Consider the following 17,726-nt stretch of genomic DNA (forward strand, 5'->3'; position numbering starts at 1 on the left):
AATACTTGCAAACACATGGGCAGACCACATCCAGTGGGTGAAAAAGGCTATGATGCAGTGTGCTGGTTCTGGACTTAAAATAATTTATATTGCAGACACACGCCTTGGAGTGGGGCATGGGGGGGGAGGGGTTCCTGTATCTCAACAGTTTGCTCCTCCCCCATTGCAGAAGTATGCTGTGATTGAAAAGGAGTATCTGACAATTAGGTGGGCAGTGGAGAACCTTTGCTATTACTGCGTAGGGGTCCATTTTAGTTTGGCCACTGACCATGCTCCACTAATATGACTTAAAGCTATGTGAGAGGCCAACTCCCAGTGGACAAGATCACACCGTCCATTTACTGATATGCCACCCCCGTGGACCAGCACATGCAAATACAGACTTCTCTGGAGAGGGGGGAAGAGATTTCAAGAAATAGAAGAGTGTATCCTGGGCTGTACTTGTGGGAGGGTGGATATGGAACAGAGTGCATGGCTCAGGCAGTTAGAAGAGGATAGCCTGCTGGCCTAGCATACCTGGATTAGCTGGCAGGGATGATTGGCTGGCCACAGAGGAACTTAAAAGCTCCCGGGGCCGCATCCATACAAGCAGGGACGTTTGGCTCCCCAGGAACAACTAGCAGTAGGATACCTTGTGCTACTGCTAATTGTCCCTGGGGAAAACCTGAGCCATGTGCCCTCTGGAGCATAGCAGGTTACCCTGGGTGGAGGTAGAGGAGGTTGGGGCCAGCACTGGACTGGCCCCAGCAGGATTCCCTCGAGGCCTCTTGGGGCTGCAGCAGTGGCGATCCTGCCACTTAGAGCCTGGCCAGCAGCCACAGCATGGCTCTGGCTGGCTAAACTCCAGTTTTGAGCAGCATGCTCTGCCTCCACATGTCCACTCTGTTTTTGTGAGGGTTTTTTCTGAGCCCTGGATATCAAGGGCTCAACCCCCCCACACTGCTCCCTTGCAGTGTGGAGAACAAGTGAATGTGCAGTACATGGTGCTGCAGATGAGCCTGCAGAGCCACTTACCACAACAACTGTGCTTGTCTGGATGTGGCCAAGAAGGGGAGGTAAGGGAGGGGAAAGGCTGCAGGGCTGAGGAGGCAACACAGAGCTGGGATTGCCCTCTCAGTGTCTGGGAAAGGACCACAGGATTTAACTGCATATTCTTTATGTATTTGTTTATGGTTCATATTGTTTCCTGTTGGGACAAGTTTGCCACAGGGAAAAACTGTACTGTGAAAAATGACAACCTGTTATACTGAGTAAAACCTAAAAAGTAAATCTGAGAAATCTCTACTTTGTCTATTACCCCTACTGCCACTCCCCCTTCCAGGTGCACCCTAACATTTGAAAAATCCAACTATATTCTCTTTCAGTCCTACCATGCTTCAAATCCCAAAGGACAAATTATAGTCAGTGACACCTTGCTGTACCATTTTCCCAACCATGCCATAATTTCTCTGCAATTACAAGAAAGGTGAAAGGGAATGCACAGGCAAAAGTCAGGACACGATTTGGAGACAATGGAATTGTAGGTGTCCTCAGTGCATAAACTGCAGTGCAGGATCATTCTAAGTGATGGTGATATGTGTGAAAGGAAGAAGCTGGCTTGACTGTCAAGTCCTAGGGTAAGTTTACAGGCCTGGCAATGACAGGGCAAATGCCTTTTTTACTTCAAACTCATCAAATTTTATATGAATTCATTAGAGACCACAAGCAGAATGTTTTTCAATACAGAACTGAAATTTAATGACATCAAGGCATAGTCACATAGTGGGGGTTGACAGCAAGGGACACAAAAAGGTAACGAATGCACAGTTAGCTTTTAAGGAGACAGGAGAAAACACAAATGGTCAGTAGCGCTATATTAAGTAATCTTATAAAACTTTATTAAATAAGACAAGTATAAATGCCCATATATACATCCAAATTGTCAATTTTCAGCAGTACTAGTATGTAAGGCACATTTCTCTTTCAATAGCTAGTAAATAAATTATAAAAAACCTCACAAAGGATCAATAATTAACAGTGCTTAATTTTTCAGTAACAACTGCATAAAAAAACCCTACATGCCACACAATTTGTCTGTGTGTACATCCCTGTCTCCTCTTGCATAATTTCATGTGTTGATCACATATGTTGTGATGCCTTGTTTTTTTAATCAGAACACTTGTGACTACCTTCATTATGGTTCTTTTGGACAATTCACACTTCAGGAATTATTCACAGCTGCAACATGGATAATGATACCTAAATGTAAACAAACCCCAATTCTGAGGGCAACAGCTGCAAAATAGCGCCTGTGGGACAAGAGAAAATATCTGCAGTTGTGATCCACAAAACAAACGGTTTTCTTTACATCATAATTGAGGTAATTTTTCTATCCTAGGGCCAATGTTTTAGGGCAACTTCTTGAACAACAGTCTTTTGTTTCTCTCAACGTTTAAAATTAACATAAAAAAAACCTCTCTCTTTTGTGCACATTGCTAGCAGCTTTACTTTCTGAAAGCATGGCAGGTCTGAGTGTGTATAGTAATTTACCACCTGGTTTAGTCAAGAAACTTCTGATTTATCTGTCAATTGTGCACAAATGTCATATGGGTGTGGGCGTGTTCTAGTCCATCAGAAACACACACATAAAATAGCAGAGTAATAACTATGCAATACACTGCATACATAAGTATTTTATTATACATACACATTATACAGTAGGCACTATTATTATTGGGTAAGATATTAATTACGAACACAGTAGTTCCTGGCTGATCTTAGCATTAATACTTTACCTAATAGTAAAAGGCAATCTTTTAGGGTGCCCAGAGAATATGTATGCAGGTATATTGCATCAGAGACAGAATAAACCAACTAAAATTTATCATTACCATGAAACAAGCTACTCAGTTTATGAGGCAGTAACTGGGCAGTGGCAATGGATGTAGGCTCAGTTTTGGCAGAGGTATTTATATTTTTAAAACAATCAATCAATAAAAATATCATATCTTTCATATTTATAATAACGATTAAAAAGGTGATGAAAATTACTGCCTTCAACTAAAATATTTGCATACCTCTACATAATTTTAGAAATCTTTATTACCAAATGCAGATTCTTCTAAGAAGGCACATGCTTTTTTTGCATTCTTGGTCACAGCATAAGCATACAGTAGCAAAAAGGAATACTGCAATTTTACCTAAAAGAAACCATATCTGTATATTTTTTGTTTTTATTTTTGTTAAAAAAACTAATTTATTCACAGTTATCACAGCATTCCTAAACTGGCAAGTTATAATGAAGATTCACATTGTAAGGCTATAATATAAGAATACTTATCAGTGCAGTACATTCCTGAGTCTTGGAACCCAAAGTAAAACTTAAGTCCTTTTACACATACAATCCTTCACATTTTTTGGCTCACGTTTTACCTGCTTTTCTAATTCCCTTTTTTTAAAAAAAAACTTATTAAAAGAAAGTTAGTTTCTACAGAAAGTAAATAAAAGCCACTACCATTTTCTCCTAAATGTAGCTTCCAATACTTGAAGCGTGCAGGAATGCCAACTTAGCACAAAAATTGATTATTGTCCAGTCATCCTTGTCAACTGAGCATAAAACAGAAAACAGCAGAATAGAGTTTAGAGGATTAAAAGCATCCCCATAAAAATTAAAGGAATGCCAGGCATTTTTTTTAAAAGGTGTTATACAGTATGCTTTAAGACAACTTGTACCATTACTGAGCATCTGCAAATTTTCAAACTTTGCTGAGATTCCTCCACAGTGAAACACTTTTACTATTAGTAAAGGCACTGACTTTTAAAAAACCCAAGTATATGCCCTTATGCAGATGAATCTGTAGTCTCTTGAAGCTTAAGAGGCTAAGAAGTACTCCATAGAATGGAGGAAGGGCTGCTTTTTCTATTTGAAGACACAGGACTGAAAGGACTTGCAGGTGAAGCAGAAAAACCTATAAAATGGGGAGATGAAAAAGAAAATTGTATTCATAAAGAGACAGGACATGGTGAGAAGGCAGAAAAACAGTTACTCTTAGAGCATTTGGAAATGGGGAAGGGAGTCTAGAGAAAACTGAAACATTTTCTTTTATATTTTGGGTGCATTTTCATCTACTTATACATAGGAGGCTTTTCTAGATACTGTCATAAAGAAATAATAATTATAATAAAAAATCCCACCCACAAACACATGACTGCCTGTGCATACATGCCCATAAGAAAGCACAGTTCATTTCAGTAATAAACGATAACTGATAGTCTTGATTTGCTTTACCTCACCCAAATATCTGAATGATACTATAAGACTGTGTTGCTTATTGGTATCTCATTTAACGGCATTGACTGTCTACTAGAATCAACATCCAAAAAACAAATGGCAAAAGCATTGTATGTGCAATTTCTGTTTCTTAATTTCTGAATCTTAAACCATAATCCATACATACAAACTTGTTTCCCCACTATTAGAATCAAGTATTCTTCAGTCTATACTCCCAACTATATGTGTTTGCTACAAAGCTAGGATGCAAGTTTATTGTAGTCAGTGAGTAAATTATAAACGAAGTACCAAAACTGCGCAGAATTCCTCGATTGGCCTCTCTATTTTTTTTTTTTTACTTTGCTGTGCATATTAGAATTGCTGGTTATTAGAATCAAGAATGCTCTTCCCAAAGTGATTCTAAGAAACAAACTAAGGACAATGGTACGATGGACAATGGTAAAGAGCCAAGGCTCTTTAGTGAAGCACTTTATTATGTGCTTAAAATATGAAGAAATATTCCCTGCCAAAGGCCATGAACTATTTGCATGCTTAGTCATCCCTACAGTTAAAGTAACAAATATGAATTGTTTAACCTGCTGGTCTATACAACTTTGAGAAACTGAATAATATTTTTGTTGAAAATGTAAATGCGATTATTTTCCTAATCATTGTCAGGAGATTATGGAAACCCTGTAGTAAAACAGACTACTTATTCCCTTACCATCCAAACTGCCATTAAAAGATCTTGACTCTCATCTTTATTGCAAGTAAAATTAGAAGTAGTTTCTAGCTAAGAAGTCACATGAGTGCAGAATGCAGTATGTGAGCTCAAAAATCAAGTAAAAAACAAAAAAACAAACAAAGAAAATGTTTCTAAAGTCATGTACAGTGCTTTTGTGCCAGTCTTGCAATCTATTTCAGGATACAGACATCTTTTAGTGATATCTCTTAATAGTCATTCAAACGAAATAGCTAGGGTAACCAATTTATTTAATTTATAACTGGGTAACAGCTGCTTACTGTTACGGCTATGTTGAGGAGTTGTCCTTGGGGTGAATGCTGGATGAATATGCTGTTCCTTCGGTGAGAATACTGCATGGTAGGCTGAGAGATGTTAAAAAAAACAAAACAAACAACAAAAAAAATTTTCAGCATTGGAATTATTCATTTAAATCACAGTTAAAATAATGTTTATAAAGTAAGGAACAATATTGCAGCCTTTTATACTCTTACCTATGATCATAACAGCTGTCCCTGCTAGCAGTGCAAAAAGCGTGAAGAACATTACTTGATAGGAATCAAGGAAGTGTTGGAATAAGCTGGCTCCATCTGTGGAACCAATTGAAAAGAAGAGATAACATAACCATGTTATAAATCGCATCTTATCTCTCTAATCTGATCTAAATATAAATTAGACTCCTTTCCTACATCTTATTTTATTTTGAATATTGCGTTTAATACCTTTGCATTAGATGCATTTAACAGCAAAAGTACTGTTGGTTACTAAAGCATCATGGTATCTTGGAGGGGCAAGTGTACATTAAAAGAGTGATTGCATTTTGAATGAACCATAAAAGGAAAGGTGTCCAGTTTCAGCCACACTCAACATTTGTATGCAAACCTCACTGTCAGGGTATTAGTGCATATCAAACAGTGATAGCTTCAGCAGTCAGCTCAGATTTAAACTACATTAAATTCTGTAACTCCTTGAACATTAATGGGAATTAGAATTTTATTCTGACACAAAAATTTAGAGAAACTTACGTCTCACTGGCCCACTTTTGCCAGTTATATAAATAATTGTCACTGGAATAGTAATAGACTGGTCAGTCACTGTGCTAGATATCGTAAGCGTGGTTGATAAGGACCCCTGGCTTGTAACTCTTGGATCAGATAAACTAACAGTGTAGGTTACATAACTGGGCAGGCCATACGATTTCTCTCTCTCAAATGCCTTCACCATTGGTGATCCACATTTCACCTGCAAAACAAAGATACTGTCTGAACAAACACTGTACGTGCATAAATGCATACAAATTATATTTGAAGGAAAAGTTACTTCAATGGGGAACACAGACCATAGCCACAGATCTATTCCACCAAACCTGTTCATACCCCCATCACCTCTCTACTTGCAGAGCTCTCAGTTTAAACTTTGTTGATGCTAGTTTTGGCAGCTCCTCTAACTCCACGGGCTTGGGAAAGAATATGCCTATGAGCTCCCCATACAACAACACATGAGGGCAATATCCTGCTGGTGCATGAAACAGACATGCAGAAGGACCATTAACTAAAAAGTGGAACTCCACCCTCAAGAGACCAAACAGAGTGAAAATGGAAGAAAAGATTTTGCTCCCACATCCCTACTAGTTTCATACTGTTAGGTCAGCTGTTGGTTGTTACCTTTTCAGAGAAATGTAAAGAACGGTAATGTCTGCTGAGGTATTTAAGACCAAACCCCCCTATTCTTCTGCAAATCTATCTGACATCAAGTAACATATCTATTAGAATTAAAAATAGAATGTGACAAGCAAGGAATAGAAATATTTTAATATCAGATGTCAAAGATAAGCGTTAATATTTAGTTTGGAGGGGTGGGGGGAGTAGAATACTAGATAACCAAAATGTGTCAAATTATCCTTTTAACTGGAGAAAACACATGCATTAGCACTGTTTGTAGAATAAAAAGCCCTGACATACTATCTTTCCCCTGTAGACATGATAAAAATCTGCTATTCACACCACAGTAGGGAGTGTCAGGCAAAGTTTTAGCTTTTTAAAGGTCATGAACCAACTAGTACATGAAACCATAGAATCATAACAGATAGAGATGACAAAGATCTACCAGATTACTGAGTCAGGCTCCAGAAAGTGCAGAACATCATCCTCTGACAAGAGTTATTCAGGTGGATGTAACCATACACAAGAGTGAAGAAGAGGAAAAGATTATAGCTGGCTGGCATCTATCCACTAATATCTACTGGGATGGACTCTCGTTGCACCTTCTCTTTCCCTCGCATAGCTGTCTGAGGAGAAAATGTCAGAAGAGGACTGCTAAAAAAGAAAATGCTTGGGGGAAGCTCCAGATGTGACTTCTCCTCATACTTGTCCTGTTCAGGGCAACAATTTCAGTACATTTTGAGGGAGATTTTATTCCTGGGGAAGTCCTAATTATCACAACTTTATTTCTGATCTGTCACATCATTAGTTTACACAACCACATGCCATCTTTGCAAAAGCCAAATCATACTTGAATTTTATACTTATTTCCTGACCCCTTATTTTTCCCTTTTTCCTGACTATCCCATATATTTGGATTACTGTAGGCAACTTTGTAACTACACCCCTGCCCTATACCCGTCTGCCTGTCTAACAATCTGGCCAGCACAGATGAGGCAACCTGGATGGGGATACCTTTCATGATTTTCTCTTGGTGTAGGCCATTAGTAATTTAATACTGCCTTATGCAGGAAAGAGTACTGCACCTTAGAGGAGCATCTCCAAGACACTTTGCCTCTTGGAGTACTCCTAAATGGTGAAGTGCATACTGACCTCCTCCTCAGAACTGTGTCTAATGGTTCAGCACAGTTTTAAATATATAGGATGATTTGCCATGATACACTCACCTCCAGATTGTTGAGAATTTCAGTGGCTCCAAATATTTTCACATCAGAGCTAATATAATGGTTACTTAAGACTATTTCAGTCTGATCAGCATAAAATCCTGGATTGAACGGCACTTCAGTGCTGATCTGCTCACCAGAGAAATGGCTGCTCTGAATTGAGGCTGTAACTATGAGAGCTGTTTTACTCATGCTGAGATGCTTTAGCTGTTTGTCAGTAAGTCTGTGCATTGTGATGGAACAGATATACTGACCTGTAAAAAAAAAAAAAAAAATACAACAAATAGGATCAGCCCTTAATTGCTTCTGTTTCTTTTCATGCCTAAGAACATTTCTTGTGGGTCTCACTGAGGAATCTTCTTTAGAGGGGCAATGAAGCAATATAAAAATGTGCCCTAATAAACTGAAACTGAGGACAGCAGGAGCAAGCAAGACCTAACACAAATCTCCATGGTACAACATTACCACAGCATTCACTTCACCCCAGTTCATTGTCAACTAAGTGCAGAGGATAGAGGAATAAATAAATAAAATCAGGCTGTTTTCAATTCATCCAAGGTTCTTCATATTCCAGCTGGTTTGAATTACATTTTGAACTTAAGGTTTCCGGGGATATTGTATAAAATCTTTTACTGAAAACCAAATCTAACAAGAATCATACTTACTTTACCTACTGCTGTAATTCTAGCCAGTAACCATCATCAACTTTTGTGGCATTATCTGTTCTTTATTAATAACAAATTGCTCATGCTTGTGTTACGGGTCAGAGTCAGAAATTCAGATTGGACTGCGACAATGTAAAACAGCAGGCTTTAGTTCAGCTAGATGTACGTGTAGCACCCCCTAGCTTTGGGGAGTAGGTCAGCACAAACCTGTTATGCCTGTACTCCAGGACGGGGCAGCAAGACAGAATCAGGACCTTAACTTTCACTCACATTCTTTTCACAAGTGATCGAGGTTGGGGTTGTTGCACAGGAGTCCAGAATAATTATGTACCCAAACATTCCATCAGGCACATTATTATTTTAAATGAAATTCCACAGGGATTTGCAGGTACCAAAATAGCATTACATATATGAGGGATATATATGAAATTGTTTCCCACTTGCTTCAGAATATGGTGAAAAATATTAATACTATATTTTCTTGCATAACACATGCCCCCACGCAAGACATGCACCTTTTTGGGGGAAAGTACAATTAAAAAAAGAGAAGTTTCCAGAGGTACAACCACATGCAGCAGGGACAGAGCCTAACCTTCAGCTCGCTCACTCTCTATTTCCTGCTCAGGCAGAATTTAGTTTTAATTTTTTCCCTGCTGAATTGCTAGTAGCTTTTGGCTGCTCAGCCAAAAGCTGAAATTGTAGCTGCTGCTGAGACTGGACTCCATCGGTAGAACTAGGATTTTGAAGTGAGATAAAAAAACAGTCTGCAGGGAAAAGAGAGACCAGGAATAGCTAACAGACAGCAAAACTGCAAAAGAAAGGACAGTCTTATTTTTGGAACATCAAGTCTACCAAAAAGGACAGAGGGCTGTGTGAAGAGGAATGAAGAGCAATTAGCAGAGGTCAGGTAGAACTAGCACAGGGGTTGTCAACGTGTACCCCGGAGGTACTTGAGAGGGCCCTATGCGTACGTGCAGATGGACGGGGACGGAGGGCTACCACGCACCATCCCATGCTGCCGTGCCCCCTGTCTGGCTGTATGGGGTACACTGCTCCATGTCTGGCTGCCAGGAGTACACTGATCAAAAAGGTTGAAAACCCCTGAACTATCAAGTCAACTGACTCCCTCCATATTGCTTATGAGAAACACCATTGCTAAGGCTGGGCAGCTGGGTTTTAAACTTCAGGTGAAGCAGGAATTTAAGAAGGATACAACCAACCAATAAGCCTGCCCTGGATCTGCCCTGATGGATTCTGCCTCTCCCTCCCTCCAGCTGCTGGAGGGAAGAGAAGAAAAAGCAGCAGCTGCCTTCTTGCAGCATCTTCACACTTCTATTCTGAGCCAAAAACCAGCCCCCTTGCTTAAGACATTATAGAATGTTGGAAGACTAACTTTCTGGAAAACTTCATGTGTGGTATGCAAGTAAATACAGTACCCTTAAGGTTGTATGCAGAAAACCGTCATAAGATGAGAAAAGTGTGTGACAAATGCACATCAGGGACAAACATAAGTTTAACTAAACACTTGGGACCCGATCCTTAATTCCAATATACATCCAAGATTCCCAGTGGTATTATCAAGAGATCTAGCTGTACCAAGAATGATGGACCAAACTGTGGAAGCCCTCTGGCTGTATTTGCAGTCCTGGATCCTTTTCCCCATCTTACCTGAAGCGCTATCAAATCCAGGCTCTGCTGTAAAAATATCATGGGCTGGGAAATCAAATGCAGCATTGTTAAAATGAAGATGGCAGCTGATAATGGACTCTGGCTGTAGTTCTGCAATGGCTTCAATCTGAGCAGGTGAACATTCCCCTAAGGAAAAAAAATAAATCAGCAGGCTTATTAAGATATGAAAAAAAACATGCTAACAGAAAGCAGGGCTCATCATTGCCTCTCAGAAGAAATTTCAGGTCATTCTGCCACCTTCATTATAATTTCAAGCATTCTATAAAAAGGCTTAGAGTGGTTACCATGGTCTTAATGTAGCTGGGAGTAAAATGAAGTTGTCTCCTCTCAAATGCAGTCTGTGAGAATACGCAACTGAAAGCTTTATAATAGTTGTGTATGTAAGCAAAGCATTTGCCATCAGGCAATAAATACAATTGATTACTTCAGCTTGTTGGTTTTGTTCAATAGTTTGTACCTCTTATGTAAGGCAGCCTCTGGAAGCTCCATTAATGTATATTTCACTAGCTGCCAAGAAGGATTTTTTAAAAATTTATTACAGGATTGAATAGGTGAAATAGTTCACCTACAGTTGTTTTCAACAATTGTTAAATGTTAAGAATATGTAATATGAAAAAGGCACTGTGATTAAACAACATAAGGATTGGTAAATCAGAAAAAATAAATACAGTGTTTAACTCTACATGTTACATAGCTCTACAAAATATTTTTTGGCTCAAAATTCATTAAGGACTCAAACAGCAAGCAGAAACTTGTTTAGAGCCAAGTCTGTTATTTTTAAACAGGTAATTACAATGGTGTAGAGAGGTAATCAGTTGGTTAGCTTGTACCTCTTTTTTAGTGCTAGCAATATGAAAAAATAGTTATTTTGATTATTTATTTATATAACTGATCTCAAGATCATAAAATATCCATAACTAGAAAATATTAATAATAAGCAATTCAAAAATTGCTCTATAAAATCTTAAGAGGACTTAAATTATTATGTGTATTAAACAAGAAGCAAGTCTAATTAAAAAAAATCCAACATACTTCCATACTGGCATAGAAACTTCTGAAATCCTTTGATGTCCTTAGAAATACTCTGGCCTTTACCAAGCAAAGCAAACTCTACAAACATTTGTGTTCCTTTCTTTTAAGTATGGAGGGCCAACTTTTCCTCTCCCTGAAAACTGTTTTTGCAACTGTATCAATTAGAGCAGTAATTTGAAAATCTATCCTGAACTTCCTTAAGCAAGTTACCTCTGCCTTCATTCAAGCAGAACCTGTATTTTTAGTACCTAAAAAGGGAAAACCTCAGTGGTTTTGAATTTAAAGTTTGTTTTGGAAAGGGACATGCTAACACCGAGATGGCTCAGAGAATGGTGATGAGATAGAGAACCTTTAATTTTTTTTGTTTGTCTGTCCAAATAAAGGTGCTTGTGAAACTGGCTTGAAGTACCCTGCCATGGTCTCCATGAGAAAAATTGGACACAGCATGCTTGAAAAAATATCTAGGTTACAAAACCAATCATTACAAACTGATTCTGTGACTGGAAATCCAAGCAGAAAGACCAAGACCAAATTGCTTTGGACACTAATCTTAGTCTTTTCTAGAAACAGTTCCTCTGATACAAGGTTGACAAAACATGTGGATTGTGAACTGATTTTTTCGGTTGTATCTGTCACCGTTGAAAAATAGCTTTAGCCTGTAGTGCCCCAAATGCTGAGCCAGTCACAGGCACTAATTTTGCCTATACTAGATTTCAAAGGCCTTTTACAATAGGTCCAGAGTAAAGGTTCAAGTATATTTTCACTATATATCCTTTAACATTTGCTTGTACTTCCAACCAGCTCTAGTAGAAGAAGTAGTTCGTATTTTTTCCTGGATCCTCTCCTTTTCCATTTGTTTAGCCAGTTACCTAGCTGATTGGAAATAAGGGAACCTTTTTTGGCCAGAATTATTGCCATTCCCTTCACTTTTCCCCAACAGTTGAGAATTTTTCAATTTTATTTTCCTTTTTGATTGACAGTTTAAATTCTCTGTGGGCTGTCTGATCAAGTCCACTCTGTCATTCTGAGTTAGCTAATCTAATAAACATTTTTTCTGATTTTCCTTCTACACCATAAAAGAATATATTACAAATGAAGCAGCCACATGAAAGAGTAATTTAGAGAAGTTTACACTTGGTCATAATGTTGCATTTTTTTCCAGTGGAACAGATCAAAAGTTCATTCTGAATGTGTAGCTACTCACAGCATTATGGAATTACAATCATTACAAAAAAAAACACATAGCATGGGAACACAATGTTCACAAGTTAACAAATAAGCTGGCTCCTGGGCCCCAAAAGAATCACAATGTGTCATCCTGAAGGTGGTGGCATTACGGACATATTGCATCATTTGATGGTATTTTCTTGTGGTTAAAAAATTCCTCATGTGCTGATGCAACTACCCAATTTACTTAATCACAAAGAATAGTGAACCATATGGTGTAGGATAGGGGCAGGCAATTATTTTGGATGGAGGGCCGCTTAAACAAATTTTGGTGATCTGTCCAGGGCCACATGGATAGCCCTGCCCCTTGACAGTTGTGCTGCCCTCTGGTTGCCATATTGGGACTGGAAGTCCCATCCCCTATCCCCTGACCTTTGCCACTGGAAGTCCCACCCCTTGCCCTCCAGAAATACTCCTTTTGGAAGGGGAGGGTTGCCATCTTGGAACCAGAAAAAAACCCAAATCATATACTAAAAGTCAAACACCTGCTATAACATATTTTAATTCAATTACAAAATTAAAATTACAAAAAATATTTATCATGTTATGTGTTTGTGTACTATATAGAGAGGGGATTGCATAACAACTCCAAATAAAGTCTTACTCTTGTATAATGGGTGTGTCAGGGGGGGTGTATGGTGGGGTGTGTGTGGGGGGGGTGTATGTGTATGATGCAGACCCTGCTGCCCAAGGAGACACTTGGGGCATTCATGCCCTGCGCAGGTGCTGGTGCCCGGTGGTGCACAGTTCTGGCCACTGCTGTGTGGGGGGCGAGAAGCGCAGCCTGCCTGGCCCATCTGGATCACAGGAGCTTGGTGCAGTGCACTTTCACGTCCTGGCACTCACACAGCACCTGGGGATGCCCTGTGCTGAAGCCAGATACCTTCCTGGTCCCCTAGAGTCCTGAGACCTGCACGGTAGGTGGCAGAAAAGGCAGCTGGCTCCAGCACAGGGATTCCCCTGATGCCATGCAAGTGTGGGAGCTGCTCGTGCACCATGTGGTACCCCCTGCAAGAGAGGTGGGCCAAGCAGGCTGTGCTCCTTGCCCCCATGTGCAGAGCTTGCCAGAGCTGTGTGGTGCTGGGTGCCAGTGCAGGACATGGGTGCCCTGAGTGCCCTGCTTGCTACTGCTGCCAGCAGCAGGGGCTGCATGCCATGTGGGGGAGTGGGTGTGGGGGGGTCTCCACATCCCCTACCCTCCCTCTCAACCATATCCTGGCCACCCAAGCTCTGTGCTCCCACTACCCCCCTGGGCACAGGCTCTGCACTGCTGTCAGTCCCACCCCCACCCAGCAGCAGCTCCCCCCCACCGCTGCCTCTTCCCTATCTGCTGCTTGGAGCGAGTGGGCTGCCACAGAAGCCAAACAGATCTCCCAGGGTGGCTGTAGCAGTGGCAGCAGCAGCCCTGCCCAAAAGTGGATGCTGGTTGGGCTGGGGGCTTCTGCCCATGAAAGTGGGAGCAAGGTGCAATAAGTTATGGGGTGTGGGGGTGTGTGGGTACCTTACTCCCACTATTTTGGTTAGAAGGGCTGGGTGGGGTACAATTCATTGTTGGGTGTCCGGAGTCCAGATGAAAGCACCTGGTGGGCTGGATGTGGCCTGTGGGCTGTATTTTGCTTGCCCCTGTTATAGTAAGTCACTTACATAGCACAGCTCCTGGGAGGTCATCTCAGCTCCTGCCTTCCCTTTCCTTTTAGTTATCAGGAAGGCATTTTCTCCCCAGTCACCCTTATTCTACATTAAGTGCTAGGAAGCTTATATATTTGCCACTGCTGTGTAACTTAGTATGATGCTCCCAATGAGTTCTGCCTCTGAGAGACTCTGCAATGGGTCTCTAATGAGTCCTCATGCAGCTAAGGAGATGCTAGTTAAGCACTAGTACTTGGAAATGTACAAACATGAGGTAAATAGGCCAGCCGAAAATGTTTCATCACAGTACCTTTCAAATTTCTGCTTCTTTCCCCAACTGTGACTATGACTTTTGAAGCCACAACTCCTTGTAAGCTTGTTTTCACTCCACTTACATGCATCGCTACAGTCCTTTGAGGTATAGTAATCAATATCTAAAAAAAATAAATAAAAAGACATCAAAGCACCCTGTTACTGAAGACTGAAATAAATACAAATTAAGGCAGGTACAGTAGTGAATCACAGATTTACTTCTGCCTACATATATATACACCAAAACAAAGATGCACTTTTTGATAAGTTGAATTTCTGTAATTTTAGAAATTGCTTTTAAAGTTAGTTTACTTTCAAAAAACATTTTGCTATTTCTATTAATCCCATATAAATAAATCTGTTTAACAGGCACACAAAGCTGTATTTAACCTGAGTTTTAAAATGTCTGGTACTTATGTCTGCTGATGGTCTGAATTCAGTGCAGACAGAACCATTCTAGGGAAGATCATAAATGCAACTTTTAACTGAAACTGGTACTGAGTGGTGGATACAGTTACAAATTTTCTTGCTGGCATCTCATTGAACAGTGAAACTTTACTTATAAAAACAAAGCCTTAAAACTAAAGTTTTTTAGTATCTGGAACGAACTTAGTCAAAAAATGAAGTGTAACAGATAAGAATAAACTAAAAATACGAATTAAGTTAAATCGCTTTCTTTAACCCAAATTATATGAACTACAACCCTGATGCATTTGGATATATGTCAAATACACTGTATCCGTTCATCCTCTGCTCAAGATGAACAGTTCAGAAATAGGAACACATTTATTCATCTCCAAGTCATATTTTTACAAGTGACAGCAAGAGAAGTTTTTAAAGTCACATTGTTAAATATGCAAAAATATATAGCCAGACAGTGACACGTTTGTGTTGCTTGTGGAAACTAAAAATGGCTTACCTCCCTGTATGTTTTAAGTAGTCCAGGAATCTCATAATAAACACTGACAACTCCTGAATCTCTTGCCACAGCTGCACCAGTCTTTGCATCAACTTGAAGAACACTGTTTGATGAAGAGATCCATACTCCTGGTAAACCTGTGAGAAAAGATCATTTGTACATTAAACACATTATTAACTTGTACACACAGTTTGTTAATTGTAGTATCCTTGCCATATAGTTATTCAGAATAGATTGCACATGTGTGGGTGCACCTGTGCTCACTCACACACATACCACTTCATGCTTTCCACTACTTAAGGAAGTTAATTGTGGGGTCCCCACTTTAGAGGCCGCATTGTTCTCAGTTGCATCAGACCAGCTTAACTCCAACTAACTTGAAAATTCAAGACTGGAAAACGAGGGGTGCACTGATAAAGATTTTTTTGGCCAATACCGATGGCCAATTATTAACCAGACATATTGACGTGACCTGACCTGATTACCGACATGCAGCACCACATCTTGGGAGAGCAGCATCCAGCCAGTAAGTCTGGGTGGTGGGGAAGGGGCACAGGGGAGGCAGATTGAGGACCCCATAGTGAGGGGGGGAGTGAGGCTATGGCAGGAGCTGCCCAGCTGGGATGGAATGGGGTGCAGGATGGAGCCATGGGCAGCTTGTTTAGCAGGCGTGGATCTCACTGCTGCATGCACCTCCGGGGGAGGCATGGGAGGCACATGCCCCACAGACTTGTGTGTGGAGCAAGGGTGGCCTTTTTGTTGTGGGCTTGAGGCCAAAGGCTGTGCTGGCCTCTTCACAGAGGGGGTGCTAGGCCAGGTCTGCACTCTGGGTAGGTGGGTGGGGGAGAGGTGGTGGTGGCACTGGAAGGGGAGGCTATAGGGTGGGCTACAGCCACCACAAAGTTCGCCGTAGCTCCCTCCTCCCAGTGCTGCTACTGCCTGCCCCAAGCACAGCCCCAACCCAGACCCCCCTGACTGGGAAGAGGCTGCTGCATCCCCCAGCTCTGAGCCCGCACTGCACAGCTTCCCCTCACCCTGTGCACAAATCCAGGGGGCACATGCCCCCCATGATTCCCCCAGGGGTGCACACAGAGGTGAGGAGCTGCCCCTCTCCCCAACCTCACTCCCCTACATCCCCCAGATGAGCCACCCATGTCTCCATCCTGTGCCCTGTTCCAGCTGGGCAGAACCTGCCCCTGCCCCACTCCCTCCCTCATCATGGGGGCCTTGATCTGCCCCTCCCCACACCCCTTCCCCCACACAGACTTACTAGTTGAAAGTTGTTCTTCAAGCTGCCGGGCTGCATGCATGCTGCAACTGTGGGCATGCAGCGGCGTGCATGCAGCAGCATTTATTGGTGACATTATCAGCTATACCAGCCAAAAAACATCGATTGCTGATAATGTCAATTTTCCTTTTATCAGTGCTGATATGATATGGACTGATATATTGGTGCACCTCTATGGAAAAACCACAGTTAAGCCAAAAAATGATGTAGAGCAGGGGTTGGCAACCTAAGGCCCATGGGCTGGATCTCACCTATGGAGCCATTTGATCTTGCCTGTGGACATAAGGCTTTGGCAATATTTGGTGACAGGGGGCTTCAGCAGCAGATGCTCTCCCCATGCTGCTGTAGGGTGAAGTGTTTGTGGCAGCAAATGGGTCCTAATACCTTGCTTTCTCTGACCCGAACCTGGGCCAAGCCAACCCACAGCTTAAAAAGGTTGCCGACCATTAGAATAGAGAATCGTGTAAGGACTTCATCATTTTGTCCCTGTTAAAAAGTGAGTGTTTTCCACAATGCTTTATATTTGAATATCAACTGAATACAAATTGCAGAAGTCTGACGCTGAAAGATTCAGTGAAAATGATTGTTAAATAATACAGTTAAGATTAAAAGAGTCGATCACGCCTATTTTTGTTGTTAGCAAGAATAGCAGGTGACATTTGATTACGAACATCATTATAAATAATATATTTGGTTTTCCTGAGAATGTCACAATGCACAGCACTAGAAAGTTTCCATGGTAATTTAGAATTGCTGAAAAGCCAGCACTGAAATGACTTAAAACAATTCTTTAAAATGCAAAGACTTAAAAATGTTTTTTACCTTCTTGGTTCATCAATGAAGTACTCAAACAGATGACATCACCTACTACCACATCCACAAGCTCAGGGAAAATGGCATGTTGCACTGGAAGGGGGACATAGTCTGCAATCCCACTGTGCTCTGCATCCCAAACCATAAGCAAGGTCAAGCCAACATTTACTGTTCTGATTACAAATGTGTTGTTTGTGGCTCCTTTCCCAATCTGCACAAAGTCATCTCTAGCAATAAAAGAAATGTTTTTAACTTCCAACAAATCCATTAATACGTT

At 40.9% G+C, this 17,726-nt stretch overlaps 1 protein-coding gene across 1 annotated transcript in view; it reads right to left on the reverse strand.

Annotated features, from left to right (window-relative positions):
- Positions 1–1,720: 1,720 nt before the first annotated feature.
- NUP210 (nucleoporin 210) overlaps positions 1,721–17,726 on the reverse strand; it is a 111,704-nt gene continuing 95,698 nt past the window's right edge. The window contains exons 32-40 of the mRNA XM_090022078.1: positions 17,459–17,676; positions 15,349–15,485; positions 14,428–14,551; positions 10,209–10,355; positions 7,879–8,129; positions 6,017–6,233; positions 5,486–5,581; positions 5,273–5,356; positions 1,721–3,947 (exon numbers count right to left, since the gene is read on the reverse strand). Of these exons, the coding sequence (XP_089878204.1) occupies positions 3,859–3,947; positions 5,273–5,356; positions 5,486–5,581; positions 6,017–6,233; positions 7,879–8,129; positions 10,209–10,355; positions 14,428–14,551; positions 15,349–15,485; positions 17,459–17,676 (1,363 nt within the window). The 3' untranslated portion in view covers positions 1,721–3,858. The remainder of the gene's footprint in view (positions 3,948–5,272; positions 5,357–5,485; positions 5,582–6,016; positions 6,234–7,878; positions 8,130–10,208; positions 10,356–14,427; positions 14,552–15,348; positions 15,486–17,458; positions 17,677–17,726) is intronic.

Source organism: Crocodylus siamensis, chromosome 11 (genome assembly GCF_052110815.1).
Source record: "Crocodylus siamensis isolate JL-2025a chromosome 11, ASM5211081v1, whole genome shotgun sequence".
Taxonomy (NCBI): domain Eukaryota; kingdom Metazoa; phylum Chordata; order Crocodylia; family Crocodylidae; genus Crocodylus; species Crocodylus siamensis.